At 34.6% G+C, this 24466-nt stretch overlaps 2 protein-coding genes across 3 annotated transcripts; one reads left to right on the forward strand and one right to left on the reverse strand.

The window, feature by feature from the left end:
- The first annotated feature begins 15416 nt into the window (after positions 1–15416).
- LOC135613900 (protein indeterminate-domain 16-like) lies at positions 15417–15866 on the forward strand. Its single transcript, XM_065110914.1, has one exon. The coding sequence runs from the start codon at positions 15417–15419 to the stop codon at positions 15864–15866; it is 450 nt and encodes a 149-aa protein (XP_064966986.1).
- A 129-nt stretch (positions 15867–15995) lies between these two features.
- On the reverse strand, positions 15996–22972 carry LOC103988650 (alpha-ketoglutarate-dependent dioxygenase alkB). 2 transcript variants are annotated; one of them, XM_018826859.2, is made up of 7 exons: positions 22857–22972; positions 22554–22711; positions 19976–20322; positions 18537–18675; positions 18351–18417; positions 18154–18275; positions 15996–16262 (listed from the first exon to the last, which is right to left on the reverse strand). In XM_018826859.2, exons 1-7 carry the CDS (start codon positions 22919–22921, stop codon positions 16123–16125), a joined length of 1038 nt encoding a protein of 345 aa, XP_018682404.2. In that variant the 5' UTR covers positions 22922–22972; the 3' UTR covers positions 15996–16122. The 2 variants fall into 2 exon arrangements, with proteins under 2 accessions (XP_018682404.2, XP_009405524.2); XM_009407249.3 differs by having other exon boundaries at positions 22821–22972.
- Positions 22973–24466: the final 1494 nt, after the last annotated feature.

Below are 24466 nucleotides of genomic sequence, written 5' to 3' on the forward strand. Positions count from 1 at the left end.
GAGTTTATTGATACAAAACATCAATTGGCCGATATTTTTATAAAACCTTTAAGTGAAGAACAATTTGATTTTATTAGAAGAGAATTAGGAATGTTGATTTATCCGAATACATGAATTTGTTAAATTTCGTTTTCGGACTTTCTTAATTCTTTGATCACTCACTTAAAATCTGTGTTGAAAATTGTGTGCCTTGATGCTAAAAGTTTCTATAATCATGCAATATCATGTTTACCTTCATAATTGTGATTGAAAAGCTATGACAAAACATTGTCCGAATGCATGATTTTGTTGTATTTTTCTTCTGGACTTAATGTATTTCTTGAATGAAACTTTCATGAGTCTATGCCATATCAAATTTATTTCATATCCGTACTCCATCACTTAATAATTTTTTATACATGGAATTAATTGGCAAATGCATCTCTCATGGATTTATCTTTTGTAAATTTTTATTAAGAAATGGATTTGATATAATGATTCTTTCACATGAATTCCTTCTTGATGAAGGAAGAACATTTTTTTGAGATGAACACTTGCAAGGATTTAATTTCATATGAATATCTTGATCCTTGTGAAAAATGAAGCATGATTTAATGAAACTCTCTTATCATTTTTAACTTCATTCAAAGTTGGTTCTCAATGGCTTTTCCTCCTTACTTTCCTCCTTCATGCAAAGCTTTGATGATAAATAAAAGGGAAGAAATAATGAATGCTATCTCCTTAATGTTGAGAACTTTTTAATGATACCATGTCATGAATGCTTGAAATATGATTGATATAAATTTCTTTACAAAATTGAAATATGACATGAATATTTACCACACTTACATATATTGTTGAAGCGTTCTCCTTTTTGTTGATGACAAAGGGGGAGAAATGATACCAAAATTTGATAAATTGATGATAAATGATGCAATTTGATATGTTTGCATTATGATAAGATATCTAAAGCTTAACTTATAATTTTATAAATTGATATCTTACCATAGAATAAATTGCTATGATTGTTATCTCTCATATTTGAAATATAAGACTTGAAAATGGATGTCATGCCTTGACATCATTTTCAGAATGTTACATCATGATAGAAATCATGATGTGTGTATTGATAAGTTTAAATGAACTTAACTTATCAATATGTCTCTTGAATTCAAAGGCTTTGAATTCAAGAATGACTTTTCTCAAGTATGACATATAGATAGGGGGAGTTAAGGTTAACTCCGTCATTAATTGATTGTCATCATCAAAAAAGGGGAGATTGTTGAATCTTAGATTTTGATGATGAAGTCAATTGTCATTTATTGATCTAATCTATATGTTGAGAAAAGTGTGCAAGATTAACTACGATGGCAGTAAGACATGCAGCAAGTGTTATGCCAGAGTCAAGATCAAGATCACGTTGGGAGTTCGAGAGTTCGTCGAAAGTCCGGACGTTCGTCGGAAGTTCTGTGGGAACCAACCGAGAAGTCCAGGAGCTTGGCATAGAAGCTCGTCGGAACTCGCCAAGAAGATCAATGCAAAGTCCAGGAGCTTGCTAGGAGTCCGTCGGAGCATCACCAAGAGTTCGTCGAATGTTCGCCGGAAGTACGTCGGAAGCTCGCCGAAAGAAGCGATTGACGCATCGGAACACGAATTGCAGTAATCATGTCTTAATTATCATAGTTAGAGTGTAGATTGAGTTAGGATTGGGAGGTAATCCCACTAACTTAATTAGGGGCCAATTGGGCTCTTAACAGACCTAAATTGGGCCGAATGGGCTATCCCATTTGACCCCTGAATTCCTGGCCGACGGTGGCACCGCCTGGGAGACTCGATCTCCTAGGAATTTTAGGCGGTGGTACCGCCCCTGTCAGGCGGTGGCACCACCGGCAATTATTGCTGCTAGTGGTGGTACCACCCCTGTCAAGCGGTGGTGCCACCAGAGCTCGATCTCCGAGCTCTATCAAGCGGTGGTACCGCCTAGACTGAGCGTTAGTACCGCCCAATAATGGCGGTGGTACCGCCAGGACCTCAAAAATATGGGATTGGACACTTTTAGGCTCCATTTTTGAACTTTTTGGGGCCTATAAAAACCGTACCCTTTCTTGCATGAAAGGGCACGAAATCTTGAAATACTCTTGAGCCTTTGAGGCCTTAAAGTGTTGTAAAAGCTAAAGTTCTCCTCTTTCTTTCTAAGCATTGAGATCATTCAAGAGATGAGTGAAACTTGTAAGGGTTTTCTCCTAAGCCCGACAAAAGGAGAAAAGCTGTAAAAGGGTGGTTGGCCTTCGCCTATTGAAGGAAGGCCTCTAGTGGACGCCGGTGACCTCATCGGAGGAGGAAGCCGAAAGTGGATGTAGGTCACATTTGACCGAACCACTCTAAAACTCAGTTTGCATTTACTTTGAGCAACTTTCTTTTATAACAAACTACTTCTCATCCTTACTGTGCTTTAACTTCGTCTACATACGCTTTGACGTTAACATCTTCCGAGATCGGCTTTAATCGTTCGAAGACTTACGAAACCGACGCTTTTCATTTGTGCAACTTACATTGCTGCAAATCACCTTAGTCTTCTCTTACAATTTCACTTAAGGCTTCAAGTTCAAATTCCTTCCGAAACGGATTGAGTTGAAATCATTCTCGTTGAATTGGCTTTAATCGAAATAAGGTTTTTGAAATAGCGAAAGTTTTCCACTGTACTAATTCAACCCCCCCCCCCCCCCCCCCCCCCCCCCCCCCCCTTAGTGCGCTCTTGATCCTAACATGATGACCTATGAAATGACGTGTATGGCACATGATGAATTTGAGAATAACCTTCCAAAGAACATGAAGGATTTGACACTTAGAACAAAAGAAGACCACTCGAGCGAAAGCTCAAGTAATGATGATCTTGAACTCCACACAAGTAAATTTAAAATGTTCATAAAATAAGAATAAAAAAATAAAAATGAACTTAAAAAGAAGATGTTATCAAAGAAGAAGAAAGCACTTAAGGCAACTTGGGACAAATCGAGCTCATCCGAAGACGAGAAGCAAACCAATAAAGGCGAGGTGGCGAACTACACCTTAACGACTCTCAACAACGAGGTAAACGACTCAATCGAAATGTCTTTACCTTACAATGAATTATTTGATGCATTCAATGATTTGTATGATAAATTTAAATTAGTCGGTAAAAAGGGATCATGCTTCTCTTTCTAATGAATTTGAAAAATAAAAAATAAGCATGATAATTGCATGCTAAACTATTACACTAAATGTGAAAAATTAGATTCATACCAAAAAAAAAATAATTATTACAACAAATACTTAAACATGATTCTTGCCAATAAGAGTCATGTTTATAGAAATGTATGAATTGGCTTTGTGAATAATACTCAACAAAAGTCAACTATCTTCGTTAAAGAACCCGCATTATATGTTTCCTATGAAAATAGATGTAATTTTTGTGGTAGATGTGATCATTTTATTTTTAAATATTTATTTAAAAAATATGACTCACATAAATTGGTTTAGATTCCTAAAGGAACCATGAATGTCTTAATGCCAAAAATTAAAATATATAGATCCAACCATGTGGGACCCAAAATCAAATGGGTACCTAAAGGAAACCCACCTTTCTTTAGACATCTCTACAATCGAAAGCTAGAAGCAAAAATAAAACTTTGATAGTGAATGCAAGGCTTATGACCGGAGATCCAACACACTTCACAAAGCTTACTAGCTGAAACAAAATGATTTTGATTGAAAATATTTTATGTTTATTGAAATCATGCTTCATGATTTAATGATTTAATTATGCATGATGATTTGAAGTAATGATGATTTTTGAGATTTATAGTTTATTGATATTGATGATTTTTATGATGAAATTTACTTTTTTGGTTTTAAATGATGATATATATTTTTATTTGGCATAAAAGACAAAGGCATGCTTATGTGAAATAAATCACATAAATTGAAACACATAAAAAGCGAATGCATTTTTCTTGAAATTTTCTATCACTATCTTATCGATTTTTCAATAAGAGATTGATTAATTTATGTTATTTTTCTCTTGAACTATGAAAGTAATTTTTATTATTTAAATTTGAATGACTTTTATCCAAATTTTTCATATATTTATTCTAAATGAATCAAGATCTTTTATCTCCTATTTCTTTTTTACTATTTACAAAAGAAGAATTATCTAAATGAATCATAATTTTTCTTTTGATTTCTTGGAATTATAACTTCAAATCTTTTATGAATTAAGATCTCTTGTTATGTGTTCTACTATCATTCCTTCTTATTATTTAAGAAATTTTTTTTTTATGAATCATAATTTTTCTTATAAATTCTAAGAATTTTAATATATGAATCATGATCTTGACAACTTGAGATTTCTTATACATAAATCAAGATATTTTATTCTCCTATGTTACTTTTTTCTATTTACTAAAAAGAATATCTTTTTCGGAATTCATGACTTAAGATTTCCCTTACTATTCGGTCTTCTAATATTTCTTTTCATATTTTTTTAAAGGATATCAAAATAAATCATATCTATTGATATTCACATGATCTTTGATATTATATCTTTTTTTTTACATGATTTTCATTATATACAATTCTTTTGTATTTATAGTTACATACCTTATGTGATGCTTAGAGAATTGATGTAAAAGGAAATGAATTGCACCATTGTATTATTCTCATCTTCTTCTTTCTTACAATAACAAAGGGGAGAAAAAAACTTGCTAGCATCTCAAGAAATACAAAAATGCTAGCTTGCACATTTCAAGAATAACCAAAAAATACTTGCACATATAAAGAGAAGTGCTAGTTTGCACATTTTAAGAAGATGCAAAAACATGCTATTTTGCACATCTCGAAAGATGTAAAATTTTTACTAACTTTCAATCTGAAAAACTTGCTAGCTTGCATGATGATAAATGTAATGCTTTGAAATTATATCTTAAAAACTTACTAATTACACTTCTCCTTTTTGTTGATGACAAAGGAGAAGGTATGATGATGATCATACATGGTATAATGAAATTTTATTATGAATGATGGTTCAGATGCAATACTTGAACTTATGATGTAAATAATGATATGATGTATTGCAAATAATTCATGATTGAAATTATGGCATGTTGATAGGGGGAGTTTAGTTTAAATTATGTCATCAATTGGTTGTCATTATAAAAAAAAGGGAGAGATTTTTGAATCTCGGATTTTGATGATGAAATCAATTGATGAGTTTACGATCTAATCTGCGTTTTGAGTGACGCAAAACTAACTTTAATCAGAAAAGACAAATTGATTAAAGCAGAAAGAATCAAACGTTGGGCCAGAGTGAACATGTTAGAAGATTGGACGTCGGCCGAAAGTGAACATATCAGAAGATTGGATGTCGGTTGGAGGATCGGTCGACATGCTGGTAGAAGGACTTCGTGTTGTGAGTTCAATCATCGAGCCGAAGGATTGTACATTGCACTAAGGAGATCGGAAGTTATGGGAGGTCAACGTGCCGATTGAACAATATGCCGAAGGAGAAGACGATGCGCCGAATGATCGAATAAAGCATTGGATGAAACAATCATATGCCAATCAACATAGAATTCTAGTCTTGTAATCATATGTCTTAATTAGTCGTACTTAGGTCGTAATTGAATTGCTTTTGGATATAACCATACCAACTCAATTATAGGCCCATTGGGCCTGAGTTGTGACTCTTTTGGGCCAAGTGGAAGACTCATTCGGTGACCCAAGATTAGGTGGAACCACATATGAGTTGGAAAAGTCAAGAGAATAATTTTTTAGGCTATCAGGTGGTGGTACCGTCAGACTAGACGGTGGTACCGCCCAGATACAATCTCCTAGACTGTGTCAAGCGGTGGTACCGCCCAATGTCAGTGTTAGGCGATGGTACCACCCAATGTCAGTGTCAGGCAATGGTACCGCCTAGTGTTAGTGCCGCAAGTGGTGGTACCACCCAGCATAGGCGGTGGTACCGCCAAGACCCGAGAAACTCGGGATAATACCTTTTTTGGGTCCATTTTTAAAGTCATTTGAGGTCTATAAATACCCAAGTTATTTCTGCTTGAAAGTGCACCAAATTGAGTAGAAAAAGAGAAAAAGTATACTTGGAAAAAAGGTGTTGTAATTTCTCTAAAGTTAGTGAGTCTCTTCCTCCCAAAATTAGAAGATTTATAAGGGAGGAGTGAGGTCTAAAAGAGAGAGTCTTGTAAAGGTTGTTGTCTTCAAAACCTGTGAAAAGGAGAAAGAGTTGTAAAGGTAATTGATCTTCGCCCATTGAAAAGAAGATCGGTAGTGAAAGCAGATAACATGATGAACTGCATAGAAAAGCATATCGACAAAATAAATAGATTGTTCAAGTATTGTATATTAAAATCGAATAACACATTTTCACAAGTGAAGGGTACTAACAAATAGATCTAAATATAAAATAGAGTTGAAATACTTTTACGATATAAAATATTTGATTTTAAAACAGGGCTCTTATACCAATTGTAAGCATAAAAACCATGATTATACTATTATATAAAAAAAAATTAGTGTCAAAAAATTGAAATCAAATAATGATAGATCAAAATTTACAATACATATCTACTTAGAAAGTCTTTATTTGATTTGTAGGCGTCGGATTCGAAAGCTATAGCGATGTCGATCCTTCACAGGACCACTATAAACGATGATTTAGGGATAAAGGAGAGATGAGATAAGATCTATAATCTCTTAGTTGAGTATTTTTGTAAATAAAAATGAAAGATCTAGGGTAAATAATTAGAAAAATCTCTCCATCAATATCATGGAATCATATCATAATTGAATTTCTATTTTATTGACCGTTAATCATAATCAAAATTAAATAATATCTATAATATATTTTATCTAATAATCTAATAGTTATACTTTTAGATGGCTTTTTGATCATAAGTTGAACAACCTTTTTAAGGGTAGTATGCATTGCAATTGATATTTTTGTTGTAAGAGCATTTGGAGCATCAGCTTTGCCGGCTTTTTATACCTCCGCGATGCTATGGACATAACAACCAGACACCAAGATTACATTTTCTTAATTGTGCTAGTTGTTGATTCTCCCTGTCCTATCTACTTGGTGTTCTTATACTAATATCTCAGATTTGATCCAGGCATCTACATAGTTCTTCCATAGCTCTTTTATTGTCTCTAAGTCTTTATAAAAGCTTTGTGAAGTACCTTAACCCAAAGATTGGATCTACATGTTAGAATTTTAAAGAGTCACACATGTATAATTAAATGTGTTAAGCCATTATTTTGAGTAGCCAAAATTAAAGTGATCCAATTAAAGTAAAGTTATTTGGCTAAGGGACATAATTGTTATGAAAATTAATTATGTGGATACCATCATGTTCCTAACTTAATGACGAGATAAGTTAGGAATATGAAACTCTTGAGGCATAATTGCAGATTCATCAATTATGAATACAATCATAATTGTAGATTCATCAGTTATGACTATAAATAAGGTTATGGTCCCCGGTTGCAGTATCAAATGAAGTTTCTCTTCACCCATCAAGGAGAAATCTAAAGTTCAAAAGGTACTATGCAATTGGAAGACCAAATCACCGATCAATTCAGAAAATACTCTAATGGATTCATCAGGTACGCTTCCGTGTTAATATGTTTATCAATTATCGTAGGATTTCATGCATATTATAGTGGATTAAATAAGTTTTATGGAAACATTCTTAATCCATTATTTTGGATCTATTTGGTTTTTGATTCTATAAAACAATTGTTTGATCCATATTTGATATGTTAAGAGAACCCCAACAAGTGGTATCAGAGCCATCCTACAATGATTGATGAACATTTAAGCTTATTTTCTCATATATTTTAATGATGTTTTCATCAATATTTTGAAGTGATTTGGTTCTATTATCGTTGGAAAAGATGATAGTTTTATATAATCATGCTATTTTGAAGTGATTTGATTCTATCGTTGGAAAAGATTATGGTTTTATGTAATCATGCTACAGCATGCTTCACATTCAATTCAATGCCTTTTTCTGATATGATATCAGTTTAATTTTGGATTATCTTTTCCACTTCGTGTCTTTTCCTATTCATCAATATGCAAAAAATTCATTTTTGCACTACAAGGCATAAATTTTTCAAATTCTTTTTGGATTTTATCTAATTAATATGAATTTAATTAATTAGATATTATTGTAATATTATGTTGGTTTAATAATATTGTTTTTGGATTTTATCTAATTAATATGAATTTAATTAATTAGATATTATTGTAATATTATGTTGGTTTAATAATATTGTTTTTGGATTTTATCTAATTAATATGAATTTAATTAATTAGATATTGTTGCAATATTATGTTGGTTTAATAATATTGTTTTTGGATTTTATCTAATTAATATGAATTTAATTAATTAGATATTGTTGCAATATTATGTTGATTTAATAATATTGTTGCAATATTATGTTGGATTAAACATAGTATTGGTTCTATAAAGTTGTTTGTTGACATAAATTGAATGATTTACATGCTTTAAATATTTTAGTCAATAAATTAAGATCAAGCCAATTTGACTAATATGGTTTAAATTCAATTAGTGATTGTTTAATATTAGATTGAGTAATTTAATATATGAAGTCGCCAAAGTGACCTTTCATATATAACATTTCTCATGAAAATATTAAATGTAATGTGTATTTACATCCATGCGGTAATTATCTGGCCCAAAGGAAGGTTAATGACTGGCAGGATTTTATACATACTTGTAATGGTAAATACGTGATAATTATAAAGTTATACATGTAAATGATAAATCAATCCAAAGATGGGTTTTTCATTTGACATGCCTTATTATCAGTATTTGATCATTACAACAAGACTACCACTAGCAATTAATATTGAAGTCCAAAGACAAGATATTAATGTTGCACTTGGTATCTTGAGATGGGTTAAATCATTATTTGAATTTACTTAAGTTTATGGTAATAAATATGAGCATAATTTCTGGTTATATGTTGTTCTCTTATTTAGGTTCTCTTGCAATAATATCTGCTAACCTCAGTTCTGTATCAGTTCTAAACGGAACCAACTTTAAAGATTGGAAAGAAAATATTCTAATCGTTTTGGGCTGCATGGATCTGGACCTTGCACTAAGAGAAGACCAACTTGCTTCTCTTACAGAAAATAGTACTCATGATGATAGGAGACTATATGAGAAGTGGGACAGGTCTAATCGCATGAGTCTCATGATCATTAAGCGCGGTATTCCAGAAGCCTTTAGGGGTGCGGTGTCCGAAGGGATTACCAAGGCCAAAGATTTTCTTACCGAAATAGAAAAACGTTTTCTTAAAAATGATAAGGCAGAAACAAGCACTCTACTTCAAAGATTGTTTACCATGAGATACAACGGCAAAGGAAATATAAGGGAATACATTATGGAAATGTCTAATCTTACTTTTAAGCTTAAAGCATTAAAGCTTAACCTATCAGAGGACTTACTTGTCCATTTTGTTCTGATATCTCTCCCTACACAATTCAATCAGTTTAAGGTCAGTTATAACTACCAAAGGAATAAATAGTCTCTTAATGAGCTCATTTCATATTGTGTGCAAGAAGAAGAAAGATTAAAGCAAGAAAAGATTGAAAGTGCAAACTTGGTCAACACCTCTAAGGATAAAGGCAAGAAAAGCAAATATAAATCTGGAAAGAATGAGGCTGATAAGGACCAGTACAGAAGAAACAAAATAAGGATGATACTTGTTTCTTTTGCAAGAAATCTGGGCATTTAAAGAAGGACTGTGCTAAATATCATGCTTGGCATGCTAAAAAGGGAACATTCCTTACTTTGGTTTATTTAGAAATCAATTTAACTTCAGTACCTAGAAACACTTGGTGGTTAGACTCCGGTGCAACAACTAACATCAGTGTATCAATGCAAGGTTGCCTAAGCTACCGAAGGCCTAATAATGCTGAGAGAAGCATTTATGTGGGGGACGAAAAATTGGTAGATGTGGAAGCTATAGGAATATTTAGATTGTTATTGTGTACCGGATATTATATGGATTTAAAAGACACTTTTATTGTACCGTCATTTAGACGGAACTTAATTTCTGTTTCTTATTTGGATAAATCTGGTTATTCTTGTTCATCTGGAAACAATCAGTTTACTTTGTCTTTAAATTCAAATATGATTGGAACTGGTTCACTTATGACTTATGACAATCTATATTTACTTGATACTATAGCTTCCTATCATGAATCCATGAATGCGGAATTGCGAGGTACCAAACATGGTTGTGAAAGAAAGGGTACAAAGTAAATAAATTTCTATAGAACACTTAGGAACAAACTTTATGTTGACAGATCCTCTCACAAAAGATGTACCACTTAAGTTTTTTTTTTATGAGCATACTGCTCATATGGGTATATTAGAATTTGAGGAAACTTCAGTTTAGTAGGAGTCTGTCATATGTTTGTTATATGTTCTATGCCAGATTATGTATTTGTACAGACATTTTCTGATTAGAAATAAAGCTTCAGTTTATTATACTTTGTACATTGTGACTATTAAAGTTATTAATGATCTTATAAAGATAAAGTTGGACCAGTTGAAAATTGACATGTACATATCACATTCATGTAATTTTCATGCTACACATTTCATAATTTATCTATGTCATTTGGTTATGTTAATATTAGTGATCATTGATGGGTTTAGCTATGATTGATATAGCGAAGACCGCTTTGGTCCTATATTAATATGGCCAATGGACGAGATTATTTTGTATGTCCTGTTTAATAATGGCAATAGTTTTGAGCTCATAAAGTATATCACATTTATAAGGATACATATGTGACTCAGTGGGAGATTGTTAGAATTTTAAAGAGTCACACATGTATAATTAAATGTGTTAAGCCATTATTTTGATTAGCCAAAATTAAAGTGATCCAATTAAAGTAAAGTTATTTGGCTAAGGGACATAATTGTTATGAAAATTAATTGTGTGGATACTATCATGTTCCTAACTTAATGCCGAGATAAGTTAGGAATATGAAACTCTTGAGGCATAATTGCAGATTCATCAATTATGAATACAATCATAATTGTAGATTCATCAGTTATGACTATAAATAAGGTTATGGTCCCCGGTTGTAGTATCAAATGAAGTTTCTCTTCACCCGTCAAGGAGAAATCTAAAATTCAAAAGGTACTCTGCAATTGGAAGACTAAATCACCGATCAATTCAGAAAATACTCTAATGGATTCATCAGGTACGCTTCCGTGTTAATATGTTTATCAATTATTGTAGGATTTCATGTATATTATAGTGGATTAAATAAGTTTTATGAAAACATTCTTAATCCATTATTTTGGATCTATTCGGTTTTGATTCTATAAAACAATTGTTTGATCCATATGTTAAGAGAACCCCAACACTACATTGATGTTCAACATGCAGATAGATGTTCTACCTTTGACACGAACCACGCATTTTTGGTGTTTCGCTGTACAACTGCTGAAATTTTTGTGGCTTGGTTGTTCGGTTTTGCTTGTCTGAAGTGCTGGTCTTGACCGTATAGTATCAAGATGTGCAATTTCCTACCATCTTCCTTCTAATAGTGCCACGGTCCATAATCGCAAAGTCAGCCTGCTACTGAATGAAAATTAGGATTGTTTTAGGCAATAAGAAGGCCTTCCTTTCTCCGTTTCTTTTTTGTTTTTGTTTCTTTCTTTTTTTAACTTTTTTTTCGCTCGCTATCAAGATTTTTAGTAGCATTGTTGCTAATTTAAATTTATTACAATCTTATTATTCAGAATTTTTCATGGGCAGTTGATAAGATGGAAGCATCGCCAGAGCCTTGGAATCTGACTAACGGACCTCGATGAAGGATAAGAGATGTTTTCTAAAGCACCTCACACACCCGAAGTCTCTGCTTAACATATCTAACATAGGAAAACTCCAGAGGCAGCGACTGGAATTCTTCTTCATTGTACCCATATGAAAACACCATTTTCTTATCTGAAATATTTTTATAATAGTATTATTCCCTGAAGAATGGCACTCTTGAACATTTGGTTTTATGTTCGACATTCGGCATGGAGATCAGGTGTCTTTGTCATCAATACATGATCTCGTGCATTAAGTCTATGCCTTGGTTTATATTGATTGCCCCTGCATAAACGTCATTCGTTATCACTAATAGGCCTGACCTCGGTTCCGCTTCCTAAATTTTGGGAATCATAGGGCCGGTTCTAGAATTGGTTCGGACCTACAGTTTTTTTTTCGGAAACGAATCTTTTTCTGTCCATTTCCATTTCACCCAATAATATTTATGTAATATCCATTTTTCGTTTGAACTTTTACCATGTATTTAGGTTCAGGTTGATATGGTGTTTTTCTTAACAGCTCAAGCTTTTGAAATTTCTGATCATCCAATTAAAATAATTTTTACTAATGCTTTCTTCCGTGTGTTTATATGTTCATCTTTCTAAAACCAGTTGCACTCATCATCTACAGCACCCGGCAGGATCTGCACCTTTGGACCTCTGATCCGAGATCTGATCCACACTTTTGGACCACTCGCCCCTCCCACTACCTCGGTCAATAGATCAGGCGTCTCTATGGCGAGACAAAACCCACTGATGCCGACAGCCGATCAGCCCATCGACCGGCCGACGGATCGACGATCACCTGCAAGTCTTAGCGATGGCTGGAGGAGCATGAGGTAATTTTCTTCCACCAATCTTCCAGGCCAATCCATCAACTTTTAGAGAGTTTGGTGGCTGTCAATGGTGGTGGGAGACCATGGTACATGGCATCACCCACACTGCACTGAGGCTTTTGTGGTCTGGGTGAAGGCATCAGCTGAAAAAGCTGAGAAGAGAGATGGTGAGCTGCCTTTCCTAACACATGCCTCATGTTCCCTTTGCTCCCACACACACACACACACTTTTTCTTCCCCATTAAAGCAGCTGAACACCAACCCATGAGATATGGGATTCTGCAGCTTTACAGTATGTAGGCTGGGAGATGTTACAGGAAGCAAGCAGTGGTAATGAGCGTCGTCACCACTTTTATGGTCTGCTTCCTTCCCCCACTAAGTTGTGCTGAGTACAGTCTCTGAGCTGTAGTATTAGATTGAGGGCCACTTCCAACTTTTCGCTTCATAGTATGAAATGGCAGTAATAAAAGTCATCTTTGGATTTCTCACATATGGAATGTACAAAATACTGAAACAACTAAGTATATATACAGTAATATGAAAAAAAAAAAAAAACATTTCCTCCTCATCCTATGAATTCCAAGATGGATAGTGATCTCTTTCATAATAGTAATTAGATTATGTATCAGAAAATATTCCAAAAGAACGAAATATTTTTTGACAATAGGTATTGATCTTACATTCCATATTCCTAAATCATGTATACATAATGTATGTATGTATAGATAGCTAGCTAGATAAATAGGCAGGTGGGTAGATAGATAATATCACTTGATGTTTCGATTCTCTTTTGTCATCCCATCTTGTCGGTGTGGTGGGACTCATCAACTATTTTTAGCACTTTTACAAATAGTTTCGGCTTATATGTGCATATGTTTTGCTCTTAAATTTAAACATGAGATGATCACAAAACAAAATTCATTCTCATCGGCCGATGGGAATAAAAGTTCTTCGAATGTATATTTAGTTTGGACTACGCTTGACTCCCCATATTAAATCTAAAACCAGTGCTCTTAACATGCAGCATTGCGTCAGGTTCCTTTTATCGTGTTACCAGAGTCGCATAGATCATGAGGATTTCATAGTTTATATATATATATATATATATATATATATATATATATATATATATATATATATATATATATATATATATATATATATATGGCATAGAATTGTTTGTTTATCTCTTTCTGGATAATCTTTTAATGAATTTTCTCTCTTTTCATATGGTTTTATGAATGTTTAATTCTATTCCTTTCAAATTTATTTCATGTATTTATATTGATTCTGATACATCTGTGCTCAGATTTTGTTCATTCGTGCTTTGGGATCAATTTTAAGTTTTGTTTCTTGCATTGGTATTTCTTATTTTTATAATTTTAGAGGTTGTGTATGAAATATTCTTTTATCATATATTCAATGTAAGTGTTTCACTTTTACAATTTTATTAGAGAATATAATTCCATAGAAATTTTGAGTAGTTCTTTCACGACATCTTTCATGTGATCTTTCCATCTATTATCAGAAAGGTTTCGGATATGGATATATCCTAGGAATGTTACATGCAACATTGACTGTCTTAATGGGTTCGAGCTACGCTTGGATGGATCCGACCCTTTAACACCACATATCAACGACTATGTGGTCGATGATTCAACACATCAGCTCATATCATGGCGTTCTAAATCGGAACACCACCAATAGTCCCTCGACTTGAGCCCCCGGGGTCCACTTATCACCTTTAGACGAGAACGATCTAATCGTGGGTGGATCCGTGCCCACAATGACAAGAAAGAGAGAGAGAGAGAGAGAGAGATATGAGGCCAAGGCAATGGAGTACACATTCGATGTCTTGGTAGGTGGGAAACACAACCCCCCCTGGTGGGATCTTAGTCGAGAAATGTATCACCTACGTCAATCCCGATGACCGAGTACAAGATCACAATGGGAGGGCGGGTGTTCTCACGAAAGACGAAAGGTTCGAAGCTAGAAATGGAATAGAAGGGAAGGGAAGGTTTGAAGGTTCTTCTCCACGGGCAAAAAATGATCGAGGGCAATGATGAAGGAAAAGGTGAGAGGTGTCAGGACAACCTCGACCTACTGATACAGCCATTGGAGTAGTCTCTCTCTCTCTCTCTCTCTCTCTTCCCATAGAGAAGGCTCACACACGTGCCCATGCAATTATTGCACCCTCTCCCACTGCCAACCCGTAAAGTGGCCGAGTTGGATGGAAAAGCAAGCAACCTAACAAAGCAAGAGAGGACGGAGGACGGTGTGATGCGTACCTGTTCGAAGCTTATTGGATACTTTGAATCAGTGCATATAAGAAGAATACGTACTTAACGTACCTCCTCACGTATGCATAATGCGGTGGTACGAAGAAGTCTCTTTCGAAGGAACCCAGTTCTGTTCAAGAAAAAGGTATAGATATCAGCAACTCAGCATAACGAATCTAGCAATTCACACGCATCAAATTGACAGAATTGGTCGTACATTAAAGCAAGGCATACATATATATTATTAGCCTGACGATAATCTTTAAGGTTCTGCAAGAGACTGACAGCATGGGCAAGCTGGTAAAGTTGGCATGTGGGAGATCATTATATAAGGAGGCTAGTCACTACACCATACTCCGCCACATCCTTTTGCTCTTGGGTTAATCTGTCTCTCTTTTGGTCCTATGGAAGAGGATGATCAAAGAGAACTGCGGCTGCTACTCTCCTCCTCCACCCGACCTCCCTCTCATGCACCAAAGTCCTCGGCTGGAACTGACACATCTGACCATCCGCTACTTGATCTTAATCTGTCAATGAGTATCAGCACACTGCAGCCATCAGCGACTGAGGAATCCCACGGCTATGCGAGGAGTCTGCAACTATTGAAGCAACAAACTGCAGAGCAGATCCGACTTGCAGCTGTAGAGAATGCTTATGCTGAACAGATAAGAGAGCTGACAAGGAGGGAGCTAGAGTTGGCTGAGCAAGAGTTTGCCCGTGCTCAGCTGGTCTGGGAGCGAGCCAGAGAAGAGGTGAAGAAGGCCGAGAGGATGAAGGAGATAGCCACCAGGAGGATCAACTCTGCATGTTTGGAGATCACTTGCTACAGTTGCCACCAACGGTTCCGGCCGTAGCAGAACCAATTCAACATCACTCTTCAGCTGTATATGGATCACAACAATGAAGCGATCATTCCTCCCCCATTCAACTCTTCCAAGATGACATCCCCAGTCAAAAGTCATGTGCTATCGCCGTTGCCGTACTGATGATGTCCTTAAAAATTTTCTTTCCCCATTGTTAATAACAAGCTAAGCCACTTGAGCTAAAATAAGGAAATTGGTATTGTCATAAAGGAAATGCTGTTCCAATTGCAAAATTGTTGACATGCTTCTAGTTGACCTGTCTGATATTGATATTTATTCTTGAGCTTTTTATGTAATCCATGAAGCAGCGATCATCTTCACCCGAAAATTGTGACAACAGATCAGAATTCTCTGCATGCTCGTCGTCTATGAAGATCCGAGGAACTCCTGTTCAAATAGAAACCAGAACAGAGTTAAAACAGTCTCCAATACTTATTGATGTTATTAACAGTAATATATGGGGAAAAATCAAGTAACAACCACAATTCTAAAATCTTCAGATTATCGCCCATCGTCAAAGTATTAATGAACTCAGTGTCGCTTATAATGGCCGGTGGCTTACAGACCATGTTACCACAAAGCAAGAAGAAAGAAAGAGAACCTTTTCTGCTTTATGGCTGCAGAATTAACTCTTTGTTATTTGTAATTGAAATTAGTTCATTATAATAGTGTGTTAATCTCTTGGGAGGAATCTTTCACCTGCCTCAGAGCGCAAGAATGGCAACTTACATGACAACGCAACCTCCAGCACAATTTGGTAACATAACCTACTCTCAGCAAACATCTGCAACCTAGATCGATATAGCTCCCGATGTAATATTAGACAATCTTTAGCTGGTACAGTACATAATACAATTTAACAACAATGGTAAAGAAACCAATTGTCAGCTATGTGCTCACCCATAACCTGTATGATTGCAACAAATTCAAATCTTGACACCACCTCTTGTTGCAACCACCCTGTACATGCTTCTTCATGTAAGCTATAAGACTACCAAAGGGTTTTTGACATGGATGTTGGGAGAATTGGTCGACTACAACCCACCTTGGACCCAAACACACAAGTGATGTGTGCATTACTAGAACACCATCTCCACCAAACATTTGTGTTGGGTGAACATCCTTATCCTCTCGAAACCAACAACAGAAAGTAGGATAAGAAAATTATTGAAGAAAAATTACTGTTTGACAGAACAAAAGAGAGAAATGATGAAATTGTATGTCTTTGAACTTGAGATCAGTCAAGATTAGCTGGATCAGATCGTCAGACCAGAAGTCAATTGAATCAACCAAGAATCAACAAGAATCTGCCTGGATTGTGTAGGATCGATCAAATTCCTCTAGAACCTACCTAAGATCAGCTTGGAAGTGATCAAATCCATTGGGGACTAGCTCAAAATCAACCAATATCACATAAAACACAAGAAAAGGGATTGTCCAGAATCCCTACCCTGGCTTTCATCAAAAAGAAAAAAAGAACCACCTACAAATAAGCTACACTATAACTTAAGAAGATATGGCCAACATTATATAATGACTCATATTATAGTAGAGCCAAGTCTTGGTTGGGCAATCTATAAGATCCAAAAAAGAACCTAATACTTGACATGTAATGAGCCCATAGGAATAGGTCTATAACAAATACAGGAAAGTCTTGGATAATCAAATTTGACTGCTAAGCATAGCTATTAAGAAGAGAGATACATGAAACAGAATAGGTTTAACCTGAATAGAATCAACAAATAACCTTTTTGATCGGCACCATGACAAATTGCTTTATTGCAGCCTTGCTTTCACCGATTCATACATAGAGATAACATGTGCATGTGAAGTTTAGGCAGCACACTTTAGACCCTTAGACCCATATTGGATCATCATTCGCATCACTATTCCCAAACTTGATTCCCTTGTTTGATGTTTGTGATTGTTTTACTTTGCATCTGCATTGTTCATGTCAATACATAATTCTATATACTAATTGGATACAAGTATTGGGTCAAGCGTGAGTTGGTTTGGAAGATATATTTTTTCACCAGATCCAATGTATAACATCAGACTTATTAAGAAACACAATACATGGAAAAAGAAGACAATGCTTTCTAGCATATTTCCTGTATATGAATTAGTTAGTCAGCAGTTCAGATTGACATCTTCAACAAGAATTATCAGAGCGATATGAATATGCTAATTATGCAAAAGAGTGGATCTGCAAAAAATAAAATACAAGGATCTTAACGCCAAAAGAAAAAATAAAAAAAAAACAGAAATGAGAACTAACCATGGAAGCATTCTCTTGCTTGCCCAGCCATAAGTATGATGTCTCCACTACGAAGGAACATGGAAACAGGCATATCCTCTCTAGATTTTCCCCCAAGAAGAAAAATAGCTTTGCACCCCAGGCTATAAGAGATTTACGAAGTTCATGAGCTTGTTACTAGATGCTTAACAACCAAGGTCAATTTAAGGCAAGCATACCTTATGCTTACAATAGGCTTACTCCAATCCGCTTCCATGTCATCAAGATGACCACCAAGCATGTCACCTGCAAAGAATCTCTCTTAGGTTGTTACATCATAAATCAGTGGAACCAACATACCAGTGGTACCATCTCTCAACCAACTAGCAATAGAACTGTGGGGTTTTAGATATGTTGTGACATACTTGGACTAAAATAGTTCACTATTGCAGCTTCGGGCTGGAATTCTTCCCCTGATGACATGGCTGGTACTGCCATCTTCTTGGCAAGAAGACATAAATCATTTGGTATCTTGTTATGAGGGAGAGATACATCATAGTTGCGCTACATCATAACAAACATAAACCAAGAGATAAGTGATGACGCAACACAAAAAAGCAAGCAAGGACCACATGTGAATAGGACATGATACCTATAAAGCAAAACATTAGCCAAATTGATGAACTTCCAATTCTGGATAAAATTATCCCAGCATTTCTGAAGAATGTAAGTTTTCCAGAAATGTGGCAGTTCTATTTTTTTTTTCTTGCATAAGAAAGATGCACTCAATATGATCATCTTTATCTTTTCAACAAAAGTTCAAATTGCAAACAGGTAAATCAGCTGAATCAGTGTACTTAACAATATAATGTGTTTTCACTAGCATTTATGAAGATAGGCTTGTAATAGGGTTGGTTCTTTGTCACATTTTGCATAAAAAAGATGCACTCAACCTAATCATCCTCAAAAAGCAATAATTCCAAACAAGTAAATCAGCAAACTGGGACAACAGAAAGCGCTCCAAATACTAGTAAATCTCAAAGCATTCATTATAGGCTTAATATAGAAAGTATATAGATGAAACTTAACTGCTATTAAAAGTTTTGCATTCTTACATGAGCAAAACCCATCTCTATGAAGGAGAAAAATTAATACGCCAAAAGTACCAAAAGAAACATCCCGATTTCCAAGCAAACAAAAATCAGGAATAAGGTTCTAATTGACTTAACAATAACCACGGTGTTTTCTGATAACTGACCAAGCGAGGTATGTAACAAGAACGAATTTTAAAGCAGGCATCTTCTTTTAGTAAGTGTCAAGCACATGTACTCATAAAACTATGATAGCAAGCTACTGCAAACAGGATATCACTGTTTCAACTTTCAAGTGCCCTCTGTCAATTGGAATTCCAGATATATAAAGCATCATTTAACTCTATTTTGCTTCATTCTTAACCTTAAGCAATTTATCTTCAGTTGCTAAAAATGATATATAAGTACAAATTTTCTTTTGCATACAAAGATACATTTTATCCTCTATAACTATTCGATACCCAAATTATAGCCAAAATTTATTTCCCAATGGACATCTATATATCTACTAAAAAAAAAGGTGAACTCTTCACTTAAATGAAAATTCACTATAATAATATTAATGATAGATGACAACGGCATATAAATACAACAATTTTCTTTTGAATATAGAGACAGACCATTTCATCCTATATTCCTATTCTATACCCAAACTATAGTCAAAAATATTTTCCCAATGTTCATCTATGATTCTATATCTCTACTTAAAAACTAGGGGAACTCTTCACTGAATTGGAAAACAAGTAAAATACAAAAATGAAACCTCAATGTACCTTAGACCAGTCAAACTGTAGGCCAAGGGTACTCCAACGCAGTTTTCTTAGGAGAACTGATGCTGAAACTGATTTGCATGAATCATGCCCCTCTACATGTGCATCAAGACTTGTTTCTGAAAAGATATATCTAGGTGCAAGCATATTGTTGTCAACCAGACTCACGTTTGAATTTTCTGCTTCCACCAAAATCTTCTTGTTTTGAACAGCAGTTAATAAGTCAGTAATTGGGCCATAAATAGCTGTATGGTTTGTTCTGTTAGGAGGCTGAGGAAAACTAATCAAACTCTGCCTGATCCAGTAGCACTGTTCTTCAATAGTCAATGCACATGGAATAAAATAAAATCCTACATGAAAATAACAAATATGAACCATATCAGCTAATGGTTTTATAACTAGAATCAAGGTTCTAAAGAAAATAGCTGATGCACATCTCTTGTAAGTAGCCAGATGTATAGGACAAGAATAAGACTACAAATAAAAATGTGAAACTTCCAGCAAAGATATCCCGATCCTATGGCATCAGATTTTTCTATCTGACGTAATACTGATCGGCAATCAGCATTGCCAGGAAACTGTATATATAAATAATAAGAATAAGAGAAAATACCCAACATCACATTTAATTTTCAAAATCAACAAATGTTTAAATACAACTGATGTCTTCACAAAGCTGAACAACTCATGATGGTGTCAACCATTAATCCTGACACCACACGCTAACCAAACTGAAACCATAGATGAGATTAGTTGGTTAATGAGTAATCGTATCAGAACAAGAAACACGATTTTATATTTTGGTCTGACCAATGATAACTTGTCTAATAAGATGATAGTGAAGAATGATGTCCATCACATTCCACTTTTTGCACAATTTGAAAAAAAACCTTAAACTCACTAACCAAAACCCAATATCTCTATTCCTATCCTGAGTTATTCTCTCCTCTAGTGCAGGTGATCAGATCCATATGGCAAATCCATGGATTTCTATAGCTGCTCAGTGAACAGGTGGCCCACTTCTATAGCTGCTTCACAGCTCAATGGTCCACAAAAAACTGCACTTTCTCTATTGTCCTTATAATCTATCACTTTCATCTCCATCTTAGACATTATTGAGCTCATATTAAAAAGGGAGTGAGACGAGTGACAAAGAGATGGTGAAAGTCTATATGGAAAAAAGGTGCCTAAGGATAAGTTGTGTTTGTTACTTCCCCGATTTGGTCATGGTGATCTTGAGGCGGTTGCCAATTTTAATGATGATCCTGATCTAGTACACTTCCTCAAGGCCACATGGTTCCTGATCATACCACAGTTGGAAAGTTGAGTGTACATGTTTGTACTTATCAGGTTTGAATTTTAGATAGATAAATCATGTTGCAAAGGTTGACCAGCTCATTACATGTATTAGAATTTGAATATTCTATTACATATAGAGTACTCCAGAGATAGCATGATTAGTTGGAGTTATTTGACTAGTAACAAAATTACTCATGTGATTTTTTTTTGTAATTAATGTTTTTGGATTTTGATCTGGACTAACCAACTGATGTTGCAGCACCACCATTGCCACCAGACAATCAAGATATAACACAATGCAATCATGTATGTGACAACATATCTAGCCCAACTCACTTTAAAATATTAAAACAACAATTGTTAAGAATCAAAACAGAAACAGATGTTCAAGTTCACTATAACTATGTGATTGATCTAAAAATTTAATTTACTAGAGTATTGGCAAACCACATCTAATTTTACATTATTTAAACATTGGTGAACAATAGTTTTGTTTTTCACCTCGAAAACATGTGTATAGATGTGTGTATATATATTAACCAAGTGCACCTCATTTCACCAACAAGTGTAACCTGCCTTAACACACCAGAGCTCCAAGATACTTTGCTGTCTCCATGTCATGAGGCCGTAATCAACTTTAATTTCTTTTTTTGCCAAAATCCAAGTGCAATCATGACACACCAACAAATATTTACACACTTTCTTTGCTTAGAACTAACACAGAAGCAAGTTTCATGTTTTCAAGCATATTTAGGAAATGACATCATATGCTTGTGTCTAACCACTATTTGTTATTGCCAAAAGCCCATTTTCTATGTTTTAAAAATCATTTTAATGCTTATGGGAACAAACTCCATGTCATGATGGAAGCTTAACCCAGTCTGCACAGCAGCAACAAAAAAAATAGAAAAGACGAAGACATTCTAAAACCATGTTCACAACAATATCATGAATCAAAAACTGAGTTAAGAAAATACTGGAGATGACCATCAAAACCTGAATCTGATAAGCCCAGAACGAACGAACACAAAGAACACCCAACAAGCATAGATAAGAAATAGACGTAATAATCCCTGCTACGAACTTTGGAAGCAGTAAAGGAACTAAATGCGGACTCAGAATCGTTTTCTTCCTTCAACTTAGTTTGCAACATTGACTTCACAAGCCTATAGACTCCAAGTGAATAACTTACAAATTCCTTCCTTATCAAAATCACACAAAAGAAAAGAAAAAAGCGCAAAAGAAACAGTAGCAGAACCAAGGACGACGGCCCACTCTGTACCTGGCCGATCTTTAAGGCAAAAGATTGGAAGAGCAAAACCCGGGCACTCGAATCTGTAGATCCCCTCCGGGGTACCTCCGTCGCGTTCGAAGGATTCAAGGACCGCAAGGAAATCGATGACGTCCGAGAGATCGGTCCGGTTCACAACCGGTTGCTTCCTGCAACCACAAAGCATCGAATTCTTCGTAAGAAAGCAGGCAGGAAGAAAGAAAAGGATCGAGAGAGAGAGAGAGAGAGAGGTTTAGGGTTTGAGCCCAAGAAGCGAACCGGGATCTGGGAGGCTGAGATTTGTAGAGCTTGTACCGTTTCTCCGCCCGCCGGAAGGCGGTCCGCTCGGTTTCCGCCCCGCTCGCCTCGACGCCGTACATCCTTCGGCCTCCGGTCGAGCGACTTCGCCGGGGAAATCCAAGGATCGAACCGACACATCAACGCGTTGCATTATATATATATATACATATATATATATACATACGTATATATATATACATATGTATATACATATATACATATATATACATATGTATATATATATACATATATATACATATATGTATATATGTATATATATATATGTATGTATATATATATTTATGTATAATACATATATGTATGTATGTATGTATGTATGATACTATTTATTATTATTATTATATATATATATATATACATCAATAATTTATTTTTTTTTCCCACTTTTGATACTAAGTAGCTCTTTTGTATTTTCTTTTACCGCCGGGATTTTCCCACTTAACATTAATCAGTTATTGTCTCTTTTGTCTTTTTGTTAATCCAGTTCAAGAAAAGAAGCAAAATGGGTAAGAAATTAAGATCCTGAAAAAAATAATAATAATAAGAGAAAGAGTAAGGTCTAAAAAGATTCGATAGAAATCAATTAAAATATTTATATGATCGAAATATCTCCAAATATTATATCCTGATCATGATAATTTTTGACTGGATTTAATATATTTTAAAAAAAAATAATGTAACAAAATAAATCTATGCCAATTATCCACTTTGTTGTATCGTAATATATAAATGAGTTGTATATTGTATTTCTAAGCTGAAATCATACTTTTATGTTTTTTCTGATTTGTAATTATTTTATAATTGAATTTTAAAAAGGTTTATAACTTTGATAAATAAACTTCAAATATATGGAAACCTCAAAATTTAGTTCCCAAATGATTCTTGGAAAGCCATACAGGACTATACTATATTTTTCAAAAATTATATAATTGGATAAATATTTATCAATTATGATTTTTTTATTTTTCAAAAATTATATTTTGATAAATCTTTATTAATTATGATTTTTTTTTATTTGTGCGGATCATGTACGAACAAGTTGAGGCATTTATAGAAGCTGAAGCAATATCTTGATTGAACTTTTGGCTAATTTGATAGAAAATTCACCATTTTTTTATAGTTTAATTATAAATATAAGATAACAAAAATTCAAATGGATAAAAGCTTGAAAATACAAGAACACCAAATTCAGATCCATGTAGATATTAGACAATATTTCAAGCCATATAAGTACATTAATATACAAAATGAATATACATTGTGTACCTAAATTGGTATATTCATGTTTTGATGTGCCACCCATCTAATACCATATGAAACAAAATCGTATGTTTCAAATCGATAGCTAATGGATGCGTAGACCACTCCATTTAGGATGGTATATAGTCAGGGATAAGCGTATCAGTTGGTACTTCTCTATTATGTATCGATACGATCATATCTATCTCCTAAGGGATACGATCATATCTATTATGTATCAGTTGGTCCAATGGCCGAATCAACTATTAGGCTTGTGTTACCCTTTAGATCCTCCTCCCTCCTCGTTCACTCGCTCGTTCACACACTCTCTGAATCGTTCTCATACTCTCACTTTGTTTAATCTT

Source organism: Musa acuminata, chromosome BXJ2-6, assembly GCF_036884655.1.
Source record: "Musa acuminata AAA Group cultivar baxijiao chromosome BXJ2-6, Cavendish_Baxijiao_AAA, whole genome shotgun sequence".
NCBI classification, from domain to species: Eukaryota; Viridiplantae; Streptophyta; class Magnoliopsida; order Zingiberales; family Musaceae; genus Musa; species Musa acuminata.